Source organism: Excalfactoria chinensis, chromosome 2 (assembly GCF_039878825.1).
Source record: "Excalfactoria chinensis isolate bCotChi1 chromosome 2, bCotChi1.hap2, whole genome shotgun sequence".
Classification (NCBI taxonomy): domain Eukaryota; kingdom Metazoa; phylum Chordata; class Aves; order Galliformes; family Phasianidae; genus Excalfactoria; species Excalfactoria chinensis.
The window spans coordinates 94,586,586-94,604,942 of NC_092826.1; the positions used below are offsets into that span (position 1 = coordinate 94,586,586).

General features: G+C 37.7%; 1 protein-coding gene across 3 annotated transcripts in view; it reads right to left on the reverse strand.

Annotated features, from left to right (window-relative positions):
* POU6F2 (POU class 6 homeobox 2) overlaps positions 1-18,357 on the reverse strand; it is a 306,544-nt gene that overhangs the window by 237,149 nt on the left and 51,038 nt on the right. For all 3 annotated transcript variants that reach the window (XM_072329370.1, XM_072329368.1, XM_072329369.1), the window contains exon 2: positions 14,874-15,045. In XM_072329370.1, coding sequence (XP_072185471.1) covers positions 14,874-15,039 — 166 coding nt within the window. In that variant the 5' untranslated portion in view covers positions 15,040-15,045. The remainder of the gene's footprint in view (positions 1-14,873; positions 15,046-18,357) is intronic.

Genomic DNA, 18,357 nt, shown 5'->3' on the forward strand with positions numbered 1-18,357 from the left:
TATAATATGTTAAACATAGTGCCTTTCCAACTTTCATTTATTAGAATTCATTTTCATTTTCCTGGATCCTGCTGTGGAATGCTTCCAGTGGACTGCACAACAGCTACCATTTAAATATTATTTAAACTGAGAATGGCTGCTCAACACAGAGATTTTTGGTTTGTTCTCTGGCACTAAGCATCAGTGTTAGCTTCCCTGCATGTATCCTGACAACTCCCACAGTTTGGGGCCTGAGAGCAAATGGAAAACAATTTACAGACCTTTAACAGTACTTGTTATTACTGTTCGTCTTCTGCACGTTCATGCCTGAGGAGAGAGCTGCCAGGACAACAGTGCTGGGCTCAGAGAAAGAAGCAAGGATAGGACTAAGGAGGATACACAAGAAAAGTAGGATAGATTTAAGCAGGGCTGGAACTCAGCAGCAACTCTCTTCTCTCCCCTCACAATACACTGTATTTCAGGATCTGATATTTAATGAATGTAAATTCCAAGTAACTTCACTAAAACAGTGAATATCAATGCACACAGTGACCACAGTCAGTACAAGCCTACATGCTTCTATTGAAAGAAATCATGACAAAATGTGCCTGTGGTAAAAACTTGGTAAATAAATCTATTAGAAATGAAATCCCATTCAGAATTTAAGCTTTTTACAGCAACAACCTGCATTTTCAGTGGCAATACGGGTCTTGCATAATTATGTTCACACTGCCTTTGGGTCATATTTGCCCTTCAATCTTTATCACCCCTTCATGCTGTGATGAAGAGCATCCTGCAATAGCAGCATCTCCAGTTCTCCCCTCTCAGTCTCAAAGGATGCTGAATTTCCAGTGGTGGATACTGTGGGGCAGGCACAGTCATACTGATGTGGACACACATAAATAAGTTCCATCCAGAGTAATTCAGCAGAAAGAAGCCAACTTTCTGAATACAGATAGGCCTTGTAAATAAAGCAAGAAAGCATTTTCTATATGAGTCTGAGCAAAAACTGCAGTTTATTCTGGATGTAACAGTCTGGCAGTTAAAACATGTACAGCTGCTTAACTGCATACTCACTTCTCCTTACAAGTTCCCTAGAAATACAGCACACTCTGTTGATATATTACATACACAAAGGCATTTACATGTGCAGGAGAGAGAATCCCTTTCAGAAGTTGCTCTGCACTGCAGCAAAAATACCATAACACTGAAGTGGAAGTTGTTAGCATATCTTACCAGTAGGTCAGTCAGCAATTCCATCTATCTTTTTGACAATTTGTTCACAGCTTCCTAATTCCCTTGCGATTTTTTATTTATTTATTTTTGTCTGGGGAAGCCCTTTGGAATGCACCGTGATTGCAGGTTCCTTTTTCTTCAGTGTTGTGTAAAGGAAAGGCATAGAGCAAGGTTTTCCACAGAGAGAAATGCACATTCCTTCACAGCTCCTTCCTATCTGAGTTAATAAATTCCTGATTCAAAATTCAGAGCAGCTCCAGCCGATTCCCTCAGCAGTGGCTCCACTTTAAGAGGTGTTAAACAGCCTCATTTCCTATTGCTTTCAATGGGAGATGCTGGCCCACCGAGTTCTGGTCCATCTATGGTTTGTGTTGTGAAGCCAATTTCAAGCACAAGTAATACTGATAGCACTAACCGGTCTTTTTTTCTGCTTGGTGCTTAAATCAAAGTCAGAAATGAGGAAAACAATTGTACTCCATTCCAACTGCATGTTCCTCTCCCTGTCAGCTCCTCGTATTTCTTGTTAGGAAAAAGAGCTGCGTAATGCCAAAACAAGAGGTGGTATGATCCAGATGACATGAATATAATACCTGCCACAAAAGAAATCCTCAGAAAAGTTTCATTCATGACATCCAACAGAGATGCCAAAAAAAGCTTGCTGAAGAACCACTGTTATTTTCTTTCCTGGAAAGCTAGCAGTCTGTACAAGCAAAGCGACTACGCATTTTAAACAGATTCAGCATCCTTCTTAGGACTTTACTGCACGTAACCAGTCAAAAAAAACAAACAAACAAGCAAAAAAAAACCAACAAATTCTGTCCTCACTCATCCCTAGGAGACCTGCACTGAAATTAGTTAAGAAAGAAAATGTGAAAGTAGACCCAGCTACTTTGTGTATGTTTTAAGAGTGCACTTATCATGGCACTGCATGCATATAATTTGTAAACAAATATACACTGTAGGGGTCTGTCTAACTTTTTACTGATAGGGTGCACTATCAGAAAGTTTTAGAGACCACCATTCTACAAGTTTTCTTATGTTTTATCTGAGAACACTGTCACAACAAATTATTTTGATAAGATTAATGAAATTGCTTTTCAAATGCTGCCTTGAGTAATTAGTATTTCCATCATTAACCTAAGACCTATGAAAACAACAAGCAGAAGAACTGCTTTTGCAGTCAAGTCATGTCCCACTCCTCCCTTTGGGGCTCCACAAAATGCAGAAAAACTGACTCCCAATTAACTGATAATTTACCACGAATAGCACACACAAAGCCCTATCACAACTTTACAGAATGGGAAAAGGAAGGAAGAGGCTGGAGGTGACACCTCAGGTTCTGTGTGCTTACACTGCCCCAGCTCTGGCTTCCAGAAGAATGGTTCCACAAAACCCGCCCACATGAATGTACTGAAATGGGCCATAAAACATCTGTGCAACAAAGCAAAGATCTCGTGTATTTTAAATAATATCACTTCTAAGTAATCATACACACTTACTGTTTTAATCAGTACTCAGGTTTGCCAGTGTGTACTGTAACAATTATTACTTTCATATTAGTGCTGACTTCTGCCTCCTAAATCCTTACTCAAACAAAAGTTCAGAGGATGACATCATTAGCAAGGAAAATCCTAATAGGTCCAAGCAGGCCAAGCTTTTACCTCAGGAGTTCCTGAACATCCCACTCTTGCAAGTGGGGAGAGGGGCTGGGAATACATTTTGTGGATACATTAAAGATAGATTAAAAGAATGCCACCTAGGATAGCTCACTGGTCAAATTATTTGCTAAACAATAGAGCATGTGTTGTTTTAAGCAAGCTTTTTTTTTTTTTTTTTTTTTTTTTTTTCTTTTTTAATTAAAAAAAAAAAGATTTTTAATGCTTTAACAGTGTATTACTAAATAAACTGACAAAACATCTCGGAACTAACGTAAACGTGCAATTTTAATGCCTTCTAATCACACAAATCAGCACAAGATTTTTGTACTTGTGCATGACCTTCTTCAAATTATCCCTCCATTTTGGCTGAATCAGAATAAGCGTGGGCTATTTGATAAAAAACACTAAGTGTGTGAAATGAGGGGCCCTCATCGCTTCTGCCAGACTCCTCTTGACAGAATGATGATAGAAGCATCACATCCCTGGGAGAGTAAATGCAAACTGACAAGAGATGAGCCTTTAGATGTTGAATATAATCTTGAATTGTGCTTGAAGTGTCTTATTATCTTGTCTTTTGATGTCTGCAGGGGTGGCTCATTGTTAGAAAAAGGAAAGCCCTTGCACATCTTTGCCATCTTTAAAAATTGTTTGGCCTTTAACAACTGCTTTTCCAACTAATGTCCATTTCTCCTGACAATAAATATGGCAGGTCGTCAGCAAGTGACAAACAATTTACTTTACATGCCAGGCTTTTATGGTTTTTGAGAGCTCATGTGGAAGCATATTTTAAAAAGCAGAGGGAAATTAGTATCATTACAAATGTTAAGATGGCTGCGTGTATACTTCCCTGCGTGGTTATTCATTACTGCTACATTCTGCAGGTCCCACTTTAAAGTCCTGTCTTTCCTGCATTCAGACTGCTGTTAAAATTCTTTATTTATCATTGACTAAAAATAGTCAATGAAAAATAAAGAGCAAGAATCAATTTTCTTCTGCTCTAAAAAAAGCACTATTATGGATACAGTACATGGGTAATGCATAAAATCATATTTATTAATCATAACAAATCAATATCAGTAGTGATATGGCACAGTTTACCTGTACTGCAGACCCTCACAATCACATCACTGTTTTTTCCACCTTCAACAGCACCACTTTTTTTTTTTTTTTTCTTTTCTTTTTTCTAAACTTAAAAGTTTAATGACGAATCAGATCAATATGATTCCTTAGCAACTAAATCACAGGCACACTAGTTTTTCCTGTCACAGCGCCAGTTTTGCGAAAGCAGTCAAGTTCTTTTTTCAGGTCTCCGTCACTCTGAGAATCCATAAGAATTCTCAAATGGATCATAAACTGTTACAGGGTTCAGGTTATTGTATCATTATAAAAACGTATTGATACACTACAGATGACAAGACATGCAGCTCTCCTGCTAGTCTATTACAACCATCTGAATACCACAAGAAATATCAGATATAAACAAAATAAAACAGTCAGCAGTAAGCTGTCTTTTTAAAAATCTCATTTATATATATATATATATATATATTTAAACTGTCTTAAGCTGTTTCAGAATACAGCAGTTATTCTAAGCCACAGAAAATACAGAATCAGAACAGACTGTCAAAACAACAACAAAACAACAACAAAAAAAACCCCACAACCAAATAAAATAACAAACAAACAGAAGACTGACCAGAGTCTGGAGATTTAATTTCTGTTTTTATTTATTTTTTAATCACTGCAAGAAGGGGCCTGATCCTGCTCCTCCCCACAAGATGGATGCTTTGCTCTGAGTTCTCAGGCTGGTCACTGCTGTGGTGCAGGAATGGCTCTGACTTGACCTAGTGGATGTCCAGAGCCACAAACCATAGTCCCAGCAGACCCAAAGTTGCTCATCAATGAGAACATTTCATCTGAGGAAGCCTTCATATCATTCAGCCCCTCTTTTATTCATGGCCTCATAAAAGCAAAGAGATGTGGGGGCTGGGGGAGAGCAGGCAGCACCAACTGATTGAAAGATTTTTTTTATTTATTTATTTTTTGTCAGCAACTGTTATGAGAAGGCTCACCCTGCTGTAGCCATGCACTTAAAGTAAGATGACTGGGAAAGCAATGCATCAAATCACAGCCACAGAGCCACACAACAGTTCCCTTCACTCCCTTCATAAGAGAAAAATCAAATGATGTACACAGATGCTTGTCTGACTGGATATCAACATTACATATACTATGCTTATGAGAGTAAAGTTTAATGAATTAGGAAACAAAAGTATAAATTATTTTCTTTTTTTCTTTTTTACTTTCCTCCAGTTATAAGTATCACTTTTCCATTGGAGAGATTTGTGGCTCTCAGTCCCAAATATTTATGGTACAAGGCAAGGAAGCATAAGAAAGGAGGAGAAATAGCAAGCCTATACATTTACAATCACCTTTGAGCTCATATATATCTGCCCCATTGCTTATGTTTCTAGTCATGTTTTTATTTCAGTAGTAATTACCATTTTTGTTGCATAATTATTTTTTAGTGCCTGATTATCACAGTCTGCACTAGCAATCTTCTGAACATTCCCTAAAAACAAGCAAACAAACAAAAACAAACAAACAAAAACTTCTTTGCTTATCTGACAGATTTATGTAGCTTTACGCATTGGGAGAAAAAAATGGCTGCTCCCCAGAGCAGGTCAGATGTCAGCCCTTCAGGACTACTATCCATTCTGCAACACCAAACCAGCAGGCATGTAATCACAGAGCCTTCATGGTATCAACATCTGTGTGCATGATTGAAGGAAAGACCATGGTAGCTCAGGACTGGCTAAATAATTCCTCTTTTGGCAAAGATGAAGACAACACAAAATGGTCACTCCTTTTCCATATGTTCATCTGACATTAAGCTGGAACATGTGAGGATGCAAAGCCCTGTCTGAGTGCAATGGGTGCTGCCCATGGTTTGGCACAGGAGCATTAATGTAACAAACACCCCAGTGCATCCCAGAACCTTCCTGCAAGCATGCCAATGGCTGCTCACCTGAGACCTCTCAAAATCTAGCCTCATGTTTATTCAAATTGCTGAACAAACATGACATCTTCAAACCATGCGAGTAAATCCCAATTATATGCAAAAGAAAATATAAAAACTGCTCCATTTGTATTTGCTCAAAAGATTAGAATGAATTCAAATGATCTTTCTTCCTCTCTAGATAATACCATGCTACCTCAATAAATAATTACAGACTCTTAATAGTATAATATATTAAGGTATGCCTTAAGGTATATTTACTGAAGAATAACTCTGGCTTCTTGATTAAACAAGGATTTTAGACCATCCTCTTCAAGTAACAAATCTTACCCCAGAGAATAAGCTTCAAGCAAGGCATGGAAACCTAAAGAACCTAGAACTCAGCAGCAGAGAAGCAAAATACTTGAGTAGACCTTACTGACACCTTCCTGGGCACGGCTACGTTCACCATGCATGTCTATGCATGCACGAACAAGTGCAAAAGGACAGGGGAAGAGTTGCAAAATTGAGGTTTAAGAAAGGAAAGAAGGCATTTTTATTTCTACTGAACCTCTATAAGATGTGGCGTAGGTAGTGAGATTCTGTGCCCACTGCAGTCTACTTCCATTATCTTCTGCTGGAACCAAACCAGCTGCTAATAATTCAACAACTTAAAAGTAAGACTTAAAGAAGGGGGACTAGGTGAGATTGGACAACGAGCTAGAAAATTGGAAAGACTTCACAGAATCACTACTGGTCAACCATCACCTGAGCAGAAGCACACACACTACTATCTCTGAAAGCCAGTATTAAAACACTCCAAAAAACATCACAACAGTTTTCAAAAAGCTAATATAATCATAAATTGCTGATTCTTACAGGAAAATCTTCTTCACGTTTGTTTAAAACTCACATCTTCAGAGTAACATAAAATTGCTTTTATTGCAATAAAATAATTTACACCCTATTCCAACCACATTGATAATTTTAACATTTAACCTCCCCCTCTTCCCAGCCCCCCATTTGTTGTTGTTGTTGTTGTTGTTTTGTTTTGTTTTTCTTTTTTTATAAACCTTTGCCACCACTTTCAGGTAGTGCGACCAGGGTTTTTTGTTTGTTTGCTTTACTTTCTGAAATTAAAACAATGATTTGCCTTTCTGAAAAGAAAGGACACCTGATAATAACAACACTCTCTCCCAACAACTCCTTCCGTATATTCTGAAATAAAAACAGAAAAATCCAAATTATCACTAGGAATAGCCAAACAGTAGCTTAGTGTTAACCATGTTTTAGAGAGTTGCCAGTGTATGGGTTGAGCATCGATTTGATAGATGTAGAATATCTACAGAATGAACCCAATTTCAGACACTCTGAAAACAGCAAGTTTTGTTTAGCCAGACAGGCTGAGGTACTATTCTTCTCTAGATGACCTCCACTTTCAAAGTAAAAGGGCTCAGACCTGCATTCGAGAGCATCAAAGCAATATCAAAACATAAAGCAGGACATGTCACAATACAAATCTCCTTTTGTTTCATACCAGTATTGATTTTGATTCTTGCACAGGGAAGAAAAATACTTTACATGAACAAACATCAAACTATTTCCATTATGAAACAATATTCCAGCTGAAACTCACAAATTATGACACCTTAAATTTTATTCTGCTTTTGTCCCCCTTCATCATTAATTTTCTGATTTACTTGTCAGTTTAATGTAGCTTCTGTCACCAAGCCCATCAGAAACAATTTCTGTAACCAGCAAAATGTTATTTTGATAGTGCTAATAGTAGAACTAGTACGAATGGTAATTGTATTAAAAGTAAAAAAAAAATAAACCATTAGTAGGAAAAAAAGAACACTGAATACACTGCTGCATCGAATTAGAAAAAGCCATAATGCTGATCTTCCCATTCTCTAACCATCTCTCTCCCCAGAAAGGGACCACAGGTGATGGATGTAACAGAAAGAAACAGCTTTGCAATGAAAAAGAAATAAAACAAAGAACCCAGAAGTATCAGAAAGAACAAAACCTAGGAAAACAACACAACAAGGAAAACCAAGTGCTACATAGGATATTAAAGAGAAAAATGATCCATAGGAGAATGGCAACTGTTACTATGAGCTTCCTACAGCTACCTCTGCCGTTGGATATTTTTAAAAAATTTATTAACCTGACAGCAGGAAACTTTATACAGCTTGCCCCCTGACAGTGTGCCAGCTTGGTATAAGCACTTGCTATCTCTTTGTTTAGCATAAGGAAATCAAGAGAGGCGTTAAGTGGTGCCATGTGCAAATATTGGGCAAATACACCTTCTCCTCTGTCTGCCTCTCTTGCCAAGAGAACTCTCTCCATCGCATATAATCCAACAGTAGCATCCAATTCTCTTTCCTTCTCTATTTTTTTTTTTATTTTTTTTTTGCATTTGCTTCCTTTTTAATGTGCAAGTGTCTGATCTATTATTAATCTCAAAACACAAACCTGCAAGGATCTCAATCAAAGAAAGTAACAGTTCTTTCACAAATTACCTGTTTACTGCCTGGTAGCCAGCAAGCTCCCCTTTGAAACTGCCAGCCATTTATGTTGCTTTTAAACAAGTTTGTTTGTTGATGTTATTTTTATAGCTTCAAAGACAGGGGGAGAAAGATTAACTAATTAAAAATGAACTGTTTGTCATTCAGTCATACAAATTGCATACTCAGATTTCATTTCTTCTCTTTCCCACACTAATGTTAGTTATTCTGTATATAAATGCAGATAATAAGACTTCAAGCATCATTTAAGAAATGCATAACTTACACTTAGCTCAAAAAAAACAAACAAACAAAAAAAACCCACAATAGAACAGAAGTAATAGAAGTAATTAGAAATTCATGAGAAAAAAATAATTGACAAAAAAAAAGCATTACTTTCTCCACACTTAAAATAGTTGTGTATTTTGATTCTTTTTAATGTTTTTTTTTTATTTTTGTTGTCGTTGTTGTTTTTAAAGGTTCCCTTTGTCACAGCTGAGGTGCAGTAATGGCTGGTTTATTTCCATAAAAGCAAGGGAATTTACAAGTAATATTTCCTCTCCATTGGCCCAGTTTTGCTTACACCGATGGGCAAAGGGAGCAGGAGCCCAGCCTCTCCTTGTGTCGGTATGACTGTATCATCAGCAGCAGCACATGGGCACAGCAGGAGCCCCGAGCCTGCGATGGATTTTGCATCTTACTACTAAATCTTACTTTGTGTTTCAATAGCCACATCTTCTTAGGCTTTAATGGGCATCTAATGCCTTGCTCACCAGTGCATTCTCTCCTTCGACTTTGGTGAGAACTACACCAAGAAGTCAGAAAATAATGTATGTCAGAGGAGTAATTCAAGCCCCTAACGGTTAACAAACTTCTATTTTTAATTCATATCAGACATATCCTTCAGAAATCACACAATCTATCCCATCATCAAATTTTCAGATTTGTTGAAAACTTACAAGCCTGTACTATAAACAGATATTCTAAACATGCCAACCCTTAACACTCCCCATTGGCACCACCCTTGGAAAGAAACAGTGATCCTAATTCAAAGATTACATGCTTTAATGACAGTATCCCACATTCAGACACTAGCAGGATTGGTCCCAGGGCCCTTTCTGATTGTATGGGTAGCCGATAACGCCGCACACCAAAGCATCCACAATGTGGAAATGACTGGATATGCTGAATAAAACTATGTGAAGAGAAAGGAGTCTTTTTATGTAAACTGAACATATCTCAAATGCTTGCTGTGTCTACAAGAAAGCCTTAGTTTTAATACTGAAACAATCCAGGATTTAAACGTCCCTTGAACAGAAATATGAACTAAAGCCTAAAAATACAGTGAGAGTAAGGAACACACTGCTTGCTTTCCCTGAATTTACCAAATCTCATTAAAAAATTTCTGATGGGCCAACACCTTGTAGGCGCTTAAAATACGAGAGTATAACCAAAACACAGAGAGTCATCTTTAAATACACTGATGAAAGGATGGCTTCTTACTCGTGGGCCTTCCCCCACAGGCGAGCTGTGCTGCTAATGACAGTGACGTGAGCTTCTCTGAGCAGCCTGGCAGTGACCCCCGCTCTGACCCGCTGAGCCATCGTCTCCAGAGGTGAAAAACAATTTAGCCTTCACCCTCTGCAACCGAAACAAAGCCAGTGTCATAAATTCTAATCGAGGCAATTCTCATTTTAAAATGATATTGGATACCGTATGCTTCCTTAAAGAGCAATACGGAAGACCTGCTAGCTGAGCGCCATGAACTAGAAAGAACTTCTGCCCTGTTCTGCTGCAGCATGCATGTGTATGCTTCTGTGGGAAGATGCTCTCAGGTCTGAGTGGTGGTAACGGTTCTGGGAAGGAAAACAAAATACCAAAGCCAGCTTGGGGTTTTGAAAACAAAGCCTTGTTTACAGAAACGAGTGCAGATTCCTTTAACTCTCAGAGCCCACTTGCTATTTCAAACATACACAGCTTTATGATAAAGCAAAAAGCTGGTACAGAACCACAGCCTTCGGTTCCAGCACAGGAAGCCTAAGGTTTAATTTCACAAATCCTCACCAGCACAAAAAAAAGGTTAGTAAGCATTTTTTTATTTTTATTTTTTTTTTTTTTTTTTTCTTTTTCTGCTGTCCTGCAATCCTTAAGTAGAAAAGATTTCTGCTCCACAAATATTGGCTGGGTCTTGCACTCACTAAAATACCTACTTTTTTTTTTTTTTTTTAATTTGTAAGCTTTATGAATAGAACTACAGGCTTGATATAAAAACAAACAAACAAAAACAAACAAACAAACAAAGAAAACAACGAACACCAACTTCTTATAATTTAGTAAAATCATCTTAGCCAACATCTAATTTTGTCACAGATTACCTTTGATTGAGGATTAATGATGATCTGATCCAACCATATAAAAGCCAACCTCAGCCCACAGGTGCTTCTCAAACTTGGACAAATTTCCTCAGATTTTTACTGTACAGTGGATTTCACGCACAACATAAGCCCAGTGTCTATACCAGCTCTTAAATCTCAATAGTTATATTACATAGCTAAACGTTGTTTTGTTCTTGATATTATCCAGACCAATACTTGATAACTTATTTTAAACTGCTTTAAAGACATTGTATAAAAAGACACCTAATTTAGTACCAAATCCTTAAGTCTTTATTCAATCAATGCTGTTGCTTAACATTAAAATAAATAATTTTTTAAAAAGCTTTTTCTAATTAGAACTGGGAAATGAGGCCTGTGTGGTTATTTTGAAGCATACTGCAGAGTAACACAAGCTGATCTGAAAATGACACTGCCAGGAATGTTAGCCAGCCAACCTTAAATTCTGTGTTGCTTAATTACTTAATGTGACTAAAATGGAAGATATTGCTTCTCAAATATTTTAAACAATAAATAACAACCACGAGATCTCTTGTTAAGCAACTTTGCCTCTTGCTGCTCAGCAAAAGTGGGATTTCTGGAACTACAACTCTAAGTCCTAATAAACTCCAGACTTCAAAATGCTACTTCTGAGCTTACACGTCTCAGAGTATAGAGATTTCTCCATATTTTCCACGATTCTGTGATTTTGTGCTTCAGAAAGTATTTCTCATTGTGTTTCTCTTCTTATTTAACATTATTACAGTATCGGAAGTTTTTTGCACGCAGATACTAAGATGTGAAATAGCCCACTGATAAAAAAGCACATGCTGAGTGTTACAGATACAACCCCTCTAGCTACAGGGCAGCCATTTCTTCTGGAAGTACAACCAATCAAAAACCAAACAAAAACACCACAAGAGAAAGAAAAAAGCAGGCAAACAAGCAGCAAGCACAGCCACACCAATCCCAGCTACTCCTGCCACCCCTCACAAGCAACACTGCAGCACAGTGACTAAGTGCCCCATTCCCAGTCACCCACATGCAGCTTCAGGTGGAAGCTACCTCAAACTGCCAAAAATTTGTCCCAGCTGCTGCTGCTATCTGAGGCACACAGAGCTGCAGCATCCATCCCATCATCAGTACCAGAGCACCAACAAGAGAAACAAAAGTTTAATGCATATCCTTCCTAGTCAAACATAAGCATAATTCATTGTAGCCCTGCCCTCTTCTCACCTGGGGCAGGGACTGAGGTGTTAAAGAGGTGCCTTTTTTGGGTTATGTGCTACCAAAACAACAACAGAAAAAAAAACAAATATCCTCTGTTTCTGTGGTATGCAGTGAAATACTGAAACAATGAAGTGTAAGATGAAAGAAGTGGATTTTAGGAAAAGGTACAGGTGGACGATGTGGGTCTCTGCAGAAATAAACCCATCTGTCACAAGAAGGCCAAACAGAATGTGTCCGATGAGAAAGAATAAAGCTCTTTGCACCTAATCATTCAATTCTGTTCATCTGTATGAAAATAAGACTCATGAAATACTGCTCACATCAACAAAACATAAGACACACAACTGCTGGTCATTCATTTCCACTAAACCAGTGCATGATATTCACCATTTTTTCAAGAAACATGAAATAGACAGTGTAGGAAAACTTTGTTCTTTTATGGACCCATCTCCTCCCTACGACTTTCTAAAATGCTTCTCCCTCTCTTGCTTAATAGATTTGGGCAAATTTTTGCACAGAATTTATCACATGCTATATGTTATATAAAGGAAATTATATTCTTTCATCACATAGAAGAGGAAGAAAATGCCAATCTCTATACTATCATATGTCAAACACGTTCACAAATAATTTCAGAGACTCCAAGTAAACCCCCAAAGTATGCATTCCTAACATGCTATTTATAACTTTAAACAAAGAGAAACAGATATAGAATAATCTTCCATATGCAAGTATCAAAGCTTTAAACAAAAGTAAATTTAAATACTTACTGCAAATATATCCTAAAGGACCACATCCGGCACATAAAGTCTAAGCATCTATTTTGAATAAATTTGCTTAATTTTATCCTTCATTGTATCAAAATAGCCCCATTTTTCTTTCCCTTCTGTTCTAAAAGTTACTAAAATTAACTGGTAAGAGCTGCTGCTACAATATCTGTAGCATCTGTTGTAATTGTCACAGAACCCAGATAAGCAGTACACAAGTTCGTACTGAGGCAGCTAAACTATCTCACCTACTTTTCCTTATTTTTTACTTAGGAACATCTTTTTAGCAGTATATATACCAGGCTGGCAAACACACTTGCTGAAACAAACAGCACAATATTCTAATATGTAGTTTTTCCTACACTGTTTTAGGTACAAAAATGTACAGTTCAGGAGATCAGATATTGTTGCACATCATTCCTATAATCCCACACAGCAACTCAAATGAAAGTATGTGTGTATATTTCATTAGCATTGTTGAGCACCCAAATGACAATGGCTCAAAAAACAGCCCGCCTTTTATCACAAGACTCGCCTGGTCTAAGAGCAGGCATTTCAGTACTCTCAAATTAAAAGTCCATTTTTCTTGTTTATATACTGGCTTTATTTAACAGATTTGATCAGATAAAACGTATAAACACAGTAGAATATATAACAGCCCCCTGTATTTTAGACATCAGAATTACTTCATAGATGAAATGGACTAAAACAATTGTTACATGTTGTGTGAATATACAAACTGATAACAGAAATTATGTTTTCCATGGAGACAGAGATTACTAAGGGGGTACTTAAACATGGATGTGATATTCAGTAACGGTCATTACTGCAGTTGAGAAATTAAATTTTAGGTTTATTGTTATTATTTTCCCTTATTTGCAGCAAAGTTCCTGAGTAAAACATTTTTGTGCTATTTCTTCTAGTAAGGGATGAGGAATATTTTTAAAGAAAGTCACATGTATTCTTTTATTTATAAAATCCTGCAGCTCAAATTATAGCTGGAATACTCAAATGTGAACTTCACTATAGATTTTCTTAAAGATTATGAAATCAAAACTTAAATCATAGAAAATGGGCTCTCTCTGTGCCTTAAAGCTGCATTTTCATTAAACATCTCTTTTCAGCATCTACCTATATAAGATCATGGAAAAGCTAAGGAAATGCTCTGCTTCTATTACGGTTTCTCTTAAGTCACAAATGGAAATAATTAAAAGGAACTCCTCCAAGAGAGCAGTCACACTAAACCCAAAATGTCACTATGTACTGTGGAGTACTGCTCCAGCTCAGACATCTATCAACATCTATCACTCAAGCACGCGCCTCAACAACTCTGCACCCTTTTCTGATTAGAGATCAGAGTTGCCTGAGTTGGCTTACAGAGTGTCATCCGTTTGAATGACAGATGTCTGTGTTGGAGTGCCACTCTTACTGCTTTTGTTTTGATGAGGAAAGGTTATGCTTTCATCTGGCATAATTTAGGCTATTTAAAAATTAAAAAGTTTTTTTTTTTTCTTTTTTCTTTTTTTCTGGTGCACGCTTTAGAAGAAATATTTTATTTCTGATTTAAATTTTAAAAACATCAGCTCCACGTGCACTACACTTGGCAGCCTTTGTTTACTCAGTATAGAATGTCTGCAGTGGGACTGTCTCAGCTCTCCACACACTGCTTTATCTTTACCGTTTAAAATGGTAGCTCCTCAGTTTAGCCCAGTCACAGAAAGGGCTGATAGCATATCAGGCACTCATATCAGCACTTAACACCATTAATGTTAATGAACTACTGCAAGAAAAAGGATCCCCCTTCCATTTCTAACATTAGAGACCTTGGAGCCAAATAAGAACATAAAACAAGTGCAACTTGCATAAAATAAGTTCAGTGTTGACAAAAGTTTTCAAGACGTGCCACTGTCACTGCAGTAGCCAGACGCAATGGGAGCAGAGGGCTGATCGCCTGCATGCTCCAAGCTACTCCTTGGTACTTATGAGAGAAAAGAGTGAACAAAAACAAAAACAAAAACAAAACAAAACAAAAAAGAAAGAGGGGTGGGGGGTGGGGGGGAGGGGGGAGATTGCTCTTCCGGACAACATGGTAGCACTGAAATGAAATACCTAGACAGACTTACCGAAGAGCTTGCTGGGAGTGTCCTCGCTGTCATTTGATTCCACAGGCGCAAGCAGGGGCTCATTCAGCTCGTTGTCTGAAGTAGCTGCCTTGTCCTCACCTCTCAACTCTGCATTCATTTCACTCCGCAGTGACAGCAAGGGCTTACTGACTTGTCCAGCTATCATTGGATCCTAGGATGGGGGAAAAAAAGAGTGAGGGAAAAAAAAAAAAAAAAGTGGCAGCTTTGGTGTGTGTATAGTCTCTCTTCCACTCCCTCTCCCTCACACACACACATACACTCTCTCTCTCTCTCTCTTATCTCTGGCTGCTCCTGCTGTTATTGCTGGCTGCAGTCAAGTGAAGAGCTATTACAGATCCAATGAGTTTTCCATTACTCCCCACCCTATTAAAGCTCAACTAGCATGTGAGAGATTCAGGATGCTTTGGAGAAAAACTTCTATGAAAGCAACATAACCAACACAGCTTTAATTGTGGGATGTGCTTTTTGTGTGTGTATGTTTTTACACCTCGCTCTGTCCTTAATGTAGTAAGAAACGAAATTCCTGTATGCTCCAACGGCACTGAAGAGGAGCGCCCTGCGAGCACTCCCCGGTGATTTAAAGAGGCATCCTCCGCCGTGCAGCATTAACAAATTCAAACACAGACCCATCTCTCTGCCAGTGTTTCTATGAAAATACACAGCAACAAATAGCCATTTCAGCACGCACACTCAACAGAGACACAGATTTCTTCCAGCGGTTCTCACCTCTGGGATGCTATGCCTCAGAAATCTATAAGCACACACAAACACATATTTTTGTTTCTAAAATTAAAAACACAAAAACATATATAAATATATTTTTAAAGATAAAATGAGGGAAGATACTTACACAAACAGTTTGCAATTATTGTCGTGCTTGGGACATTATAGCCTCGAAAAAACCTTACATCTATGTATTTAAATTGTTTCCTGACGAACTGGATCTGTTTTATCTTCTGCTCACTGAGGACATTTGGGGTCAGGCATTATTTCCAAGCGCACTCTATTATCCCATTTGCAAACTAACAGGTATAATACCATGATAGCAGGGAAACCAGAGTTAAAAAAAAAAAAAAACAAAAACAAAAACTGAAAAAAAGAAAGGAACAAGTGACCTTGTTGCGCTCCCTGGCAGCTATTTATTGTAAAGTTCATGCCTAAATGGTTCTTATGCAGAGAACAGGTGACCAGCGAGCAAGTAGGTTGGTTAGCATGTTCCCTCTGTCCCGTCATCACATTGGTCGATGTTTGCCTATGGGTTTTTTAATGTATTCATGTCTGAAAAGTGAATTTGATATGACACATGATAATCTATGAAAATGTTAATCAATACAAATAGTTTAAGCTGTCATCAAATGCACTTCTTTAGTCAATACTCATATCGCTGAAAACAATGTCACTGTCACCAGGGCTTAATTTGCACAGCACTTAAATATTGGACTCTGTGCATCAATGCACTCCTCTTCAAATACTGTAGGTAAACACATTTTCTCCCTATTTAAGGCTGAAGCACTCAGCACACATTTAGCTGAGCCGAATCCTCCCTTTTGAATACCTTGATAGGTCCACTGGAGGGCAAAATTAATACTTAATTGAATCTCACAGTCATCAAAATAATCAATACTTTTTTATTATTTATTCTTTACAGTCTGTTGACTGTTTCAAACCTCTGAGGGAATGGTGGAAAGGATTCATGGCTTTGAAACACTGTCATTTAACAAGGTAATTTTCAGTGGGGCATTAGGGGTTGTGAAACATATAATAAAACAAAAATGGTGGCTTATAATAGGAAGAAAGAAAAGAATTATATTTCTGCCATCTAACAAAACAGGATAAATAAAAAAGCAAGTGCAGGGAGAGGGAGAAAGGAGGGGGGAGAGGGAGAGAAAGACTGGCTTTTGAAGGGTTTTATCATATCAAGAGCAGAGCTGAGCTTTCATAATGCTGACATTTCTCATCCTGACAATCCTAAACAAGTGGAAAGGATGAGATCGCAGATATCATCTTTCATCACATTCCCCAGCTTAAGAACCAACATGACAGCTTCTCTCCCCTTTACACTGTTAATTACTAAATAAAATACTGCTCTCTGTCAGCATTAGATTATTGCAGATAGCAACCACAAACATTACTCCATTGTTTTGTTTTGCTTTTTTTTTTTTTTTTCTTAAACCAATGATACCTACCTTGAGCTCCTCAGAAAATAAATTGGGCTCGTGTCTACATATTGTAAATATATGAAACATAATCAATTTAATCAATGCGGTCAATCCATGTTATTGTCAGGCTAAATTGCTGGTGATTTATTAACATTTCATTTACTGTATTTATTAGCTGGCAACAATCTGAACATTTTTTTGATGATTCTGGGGAGGAAAGAGGAGGTAACGGATGCTATAAAAGCCTCTCTGACTGCTTTCCTTCATATTCATAGTAAATTATGGACAAAGTCATTTAATGAAGTGGGTGTTTGTGTGTGTGTGTGTGTGTGTGTGTGTTGCTTTCATATGCTATATAATGCATTTTTGCAGATTTTCTAGCTAAAAGTCACTGTGAACACAATACTGTTCAAAGTTGGGACTGATGCCCTTGCTTCCAGTCATCCAAAATGAATAGCAAGTATGGTTCCATAGCAAATGTGAATCATGTGAAAAAAAATCCACCCCTTTCATTAAAGTGCTTTGGGGAAGGAACTACTCTTATTCACAAACTTACACTGCTAATCTGAGGCCTAGGAGCAATTTAATGGAAGATGCTGCATCAGTAGGACTCTAGATTAAATTCTTAGCTGCCGAATTTTGAAGTTGGATATATGAAAAATGGGAGGAAGAGAAACACAGGAAATGTGACAGCACTGGGAGAAATTTCACCCCTTAGATATTAGTGAATTCCCAGCAACAGGGCTGGGATTTTACCTGCTATGTACATCAACAATTTGACCTCATCTGGAATACTTTGCTCATTTCTGGTTAGAAATGAGGTAAGAAAGCAAAGAAAGATACATCAGAAAGATGTGCAGTGAGAATAATAAAAAGACTGAAAGGATTAGGAACATCTATCTGACAAAAGCGAGTAAGAACAAGCATGATCAAAGTATACAAAATAACAAACAGTGCTGAGAAAACGTAGATCGAGAACTACTCACCCCATCTCATCTGATAAGAAAAAAGAAGCCTCTGTCCAAATGGACAAGTCAGAATAATCTAAAGCCTTGGAACTCACTGCTGCGGGATATTCCTGAGACCTGCACCACAAGCTTGACAGTCTCCTAACAGTGAATTTAAAGTGGCTTTACATACACAGAGCAAAGGACAGCAAAAGCTGGTGTGTGAACTGCTGCCCCAACTACAGACTGTAGAAGCACCTGTAGTTAACTGCCAGAGGAGTTTCATTTCAGATGGGGAATGACTGACAGCTACCTACTTAAGCAGACAGATTGCATATTCTCTAAATTTCTAGTTAC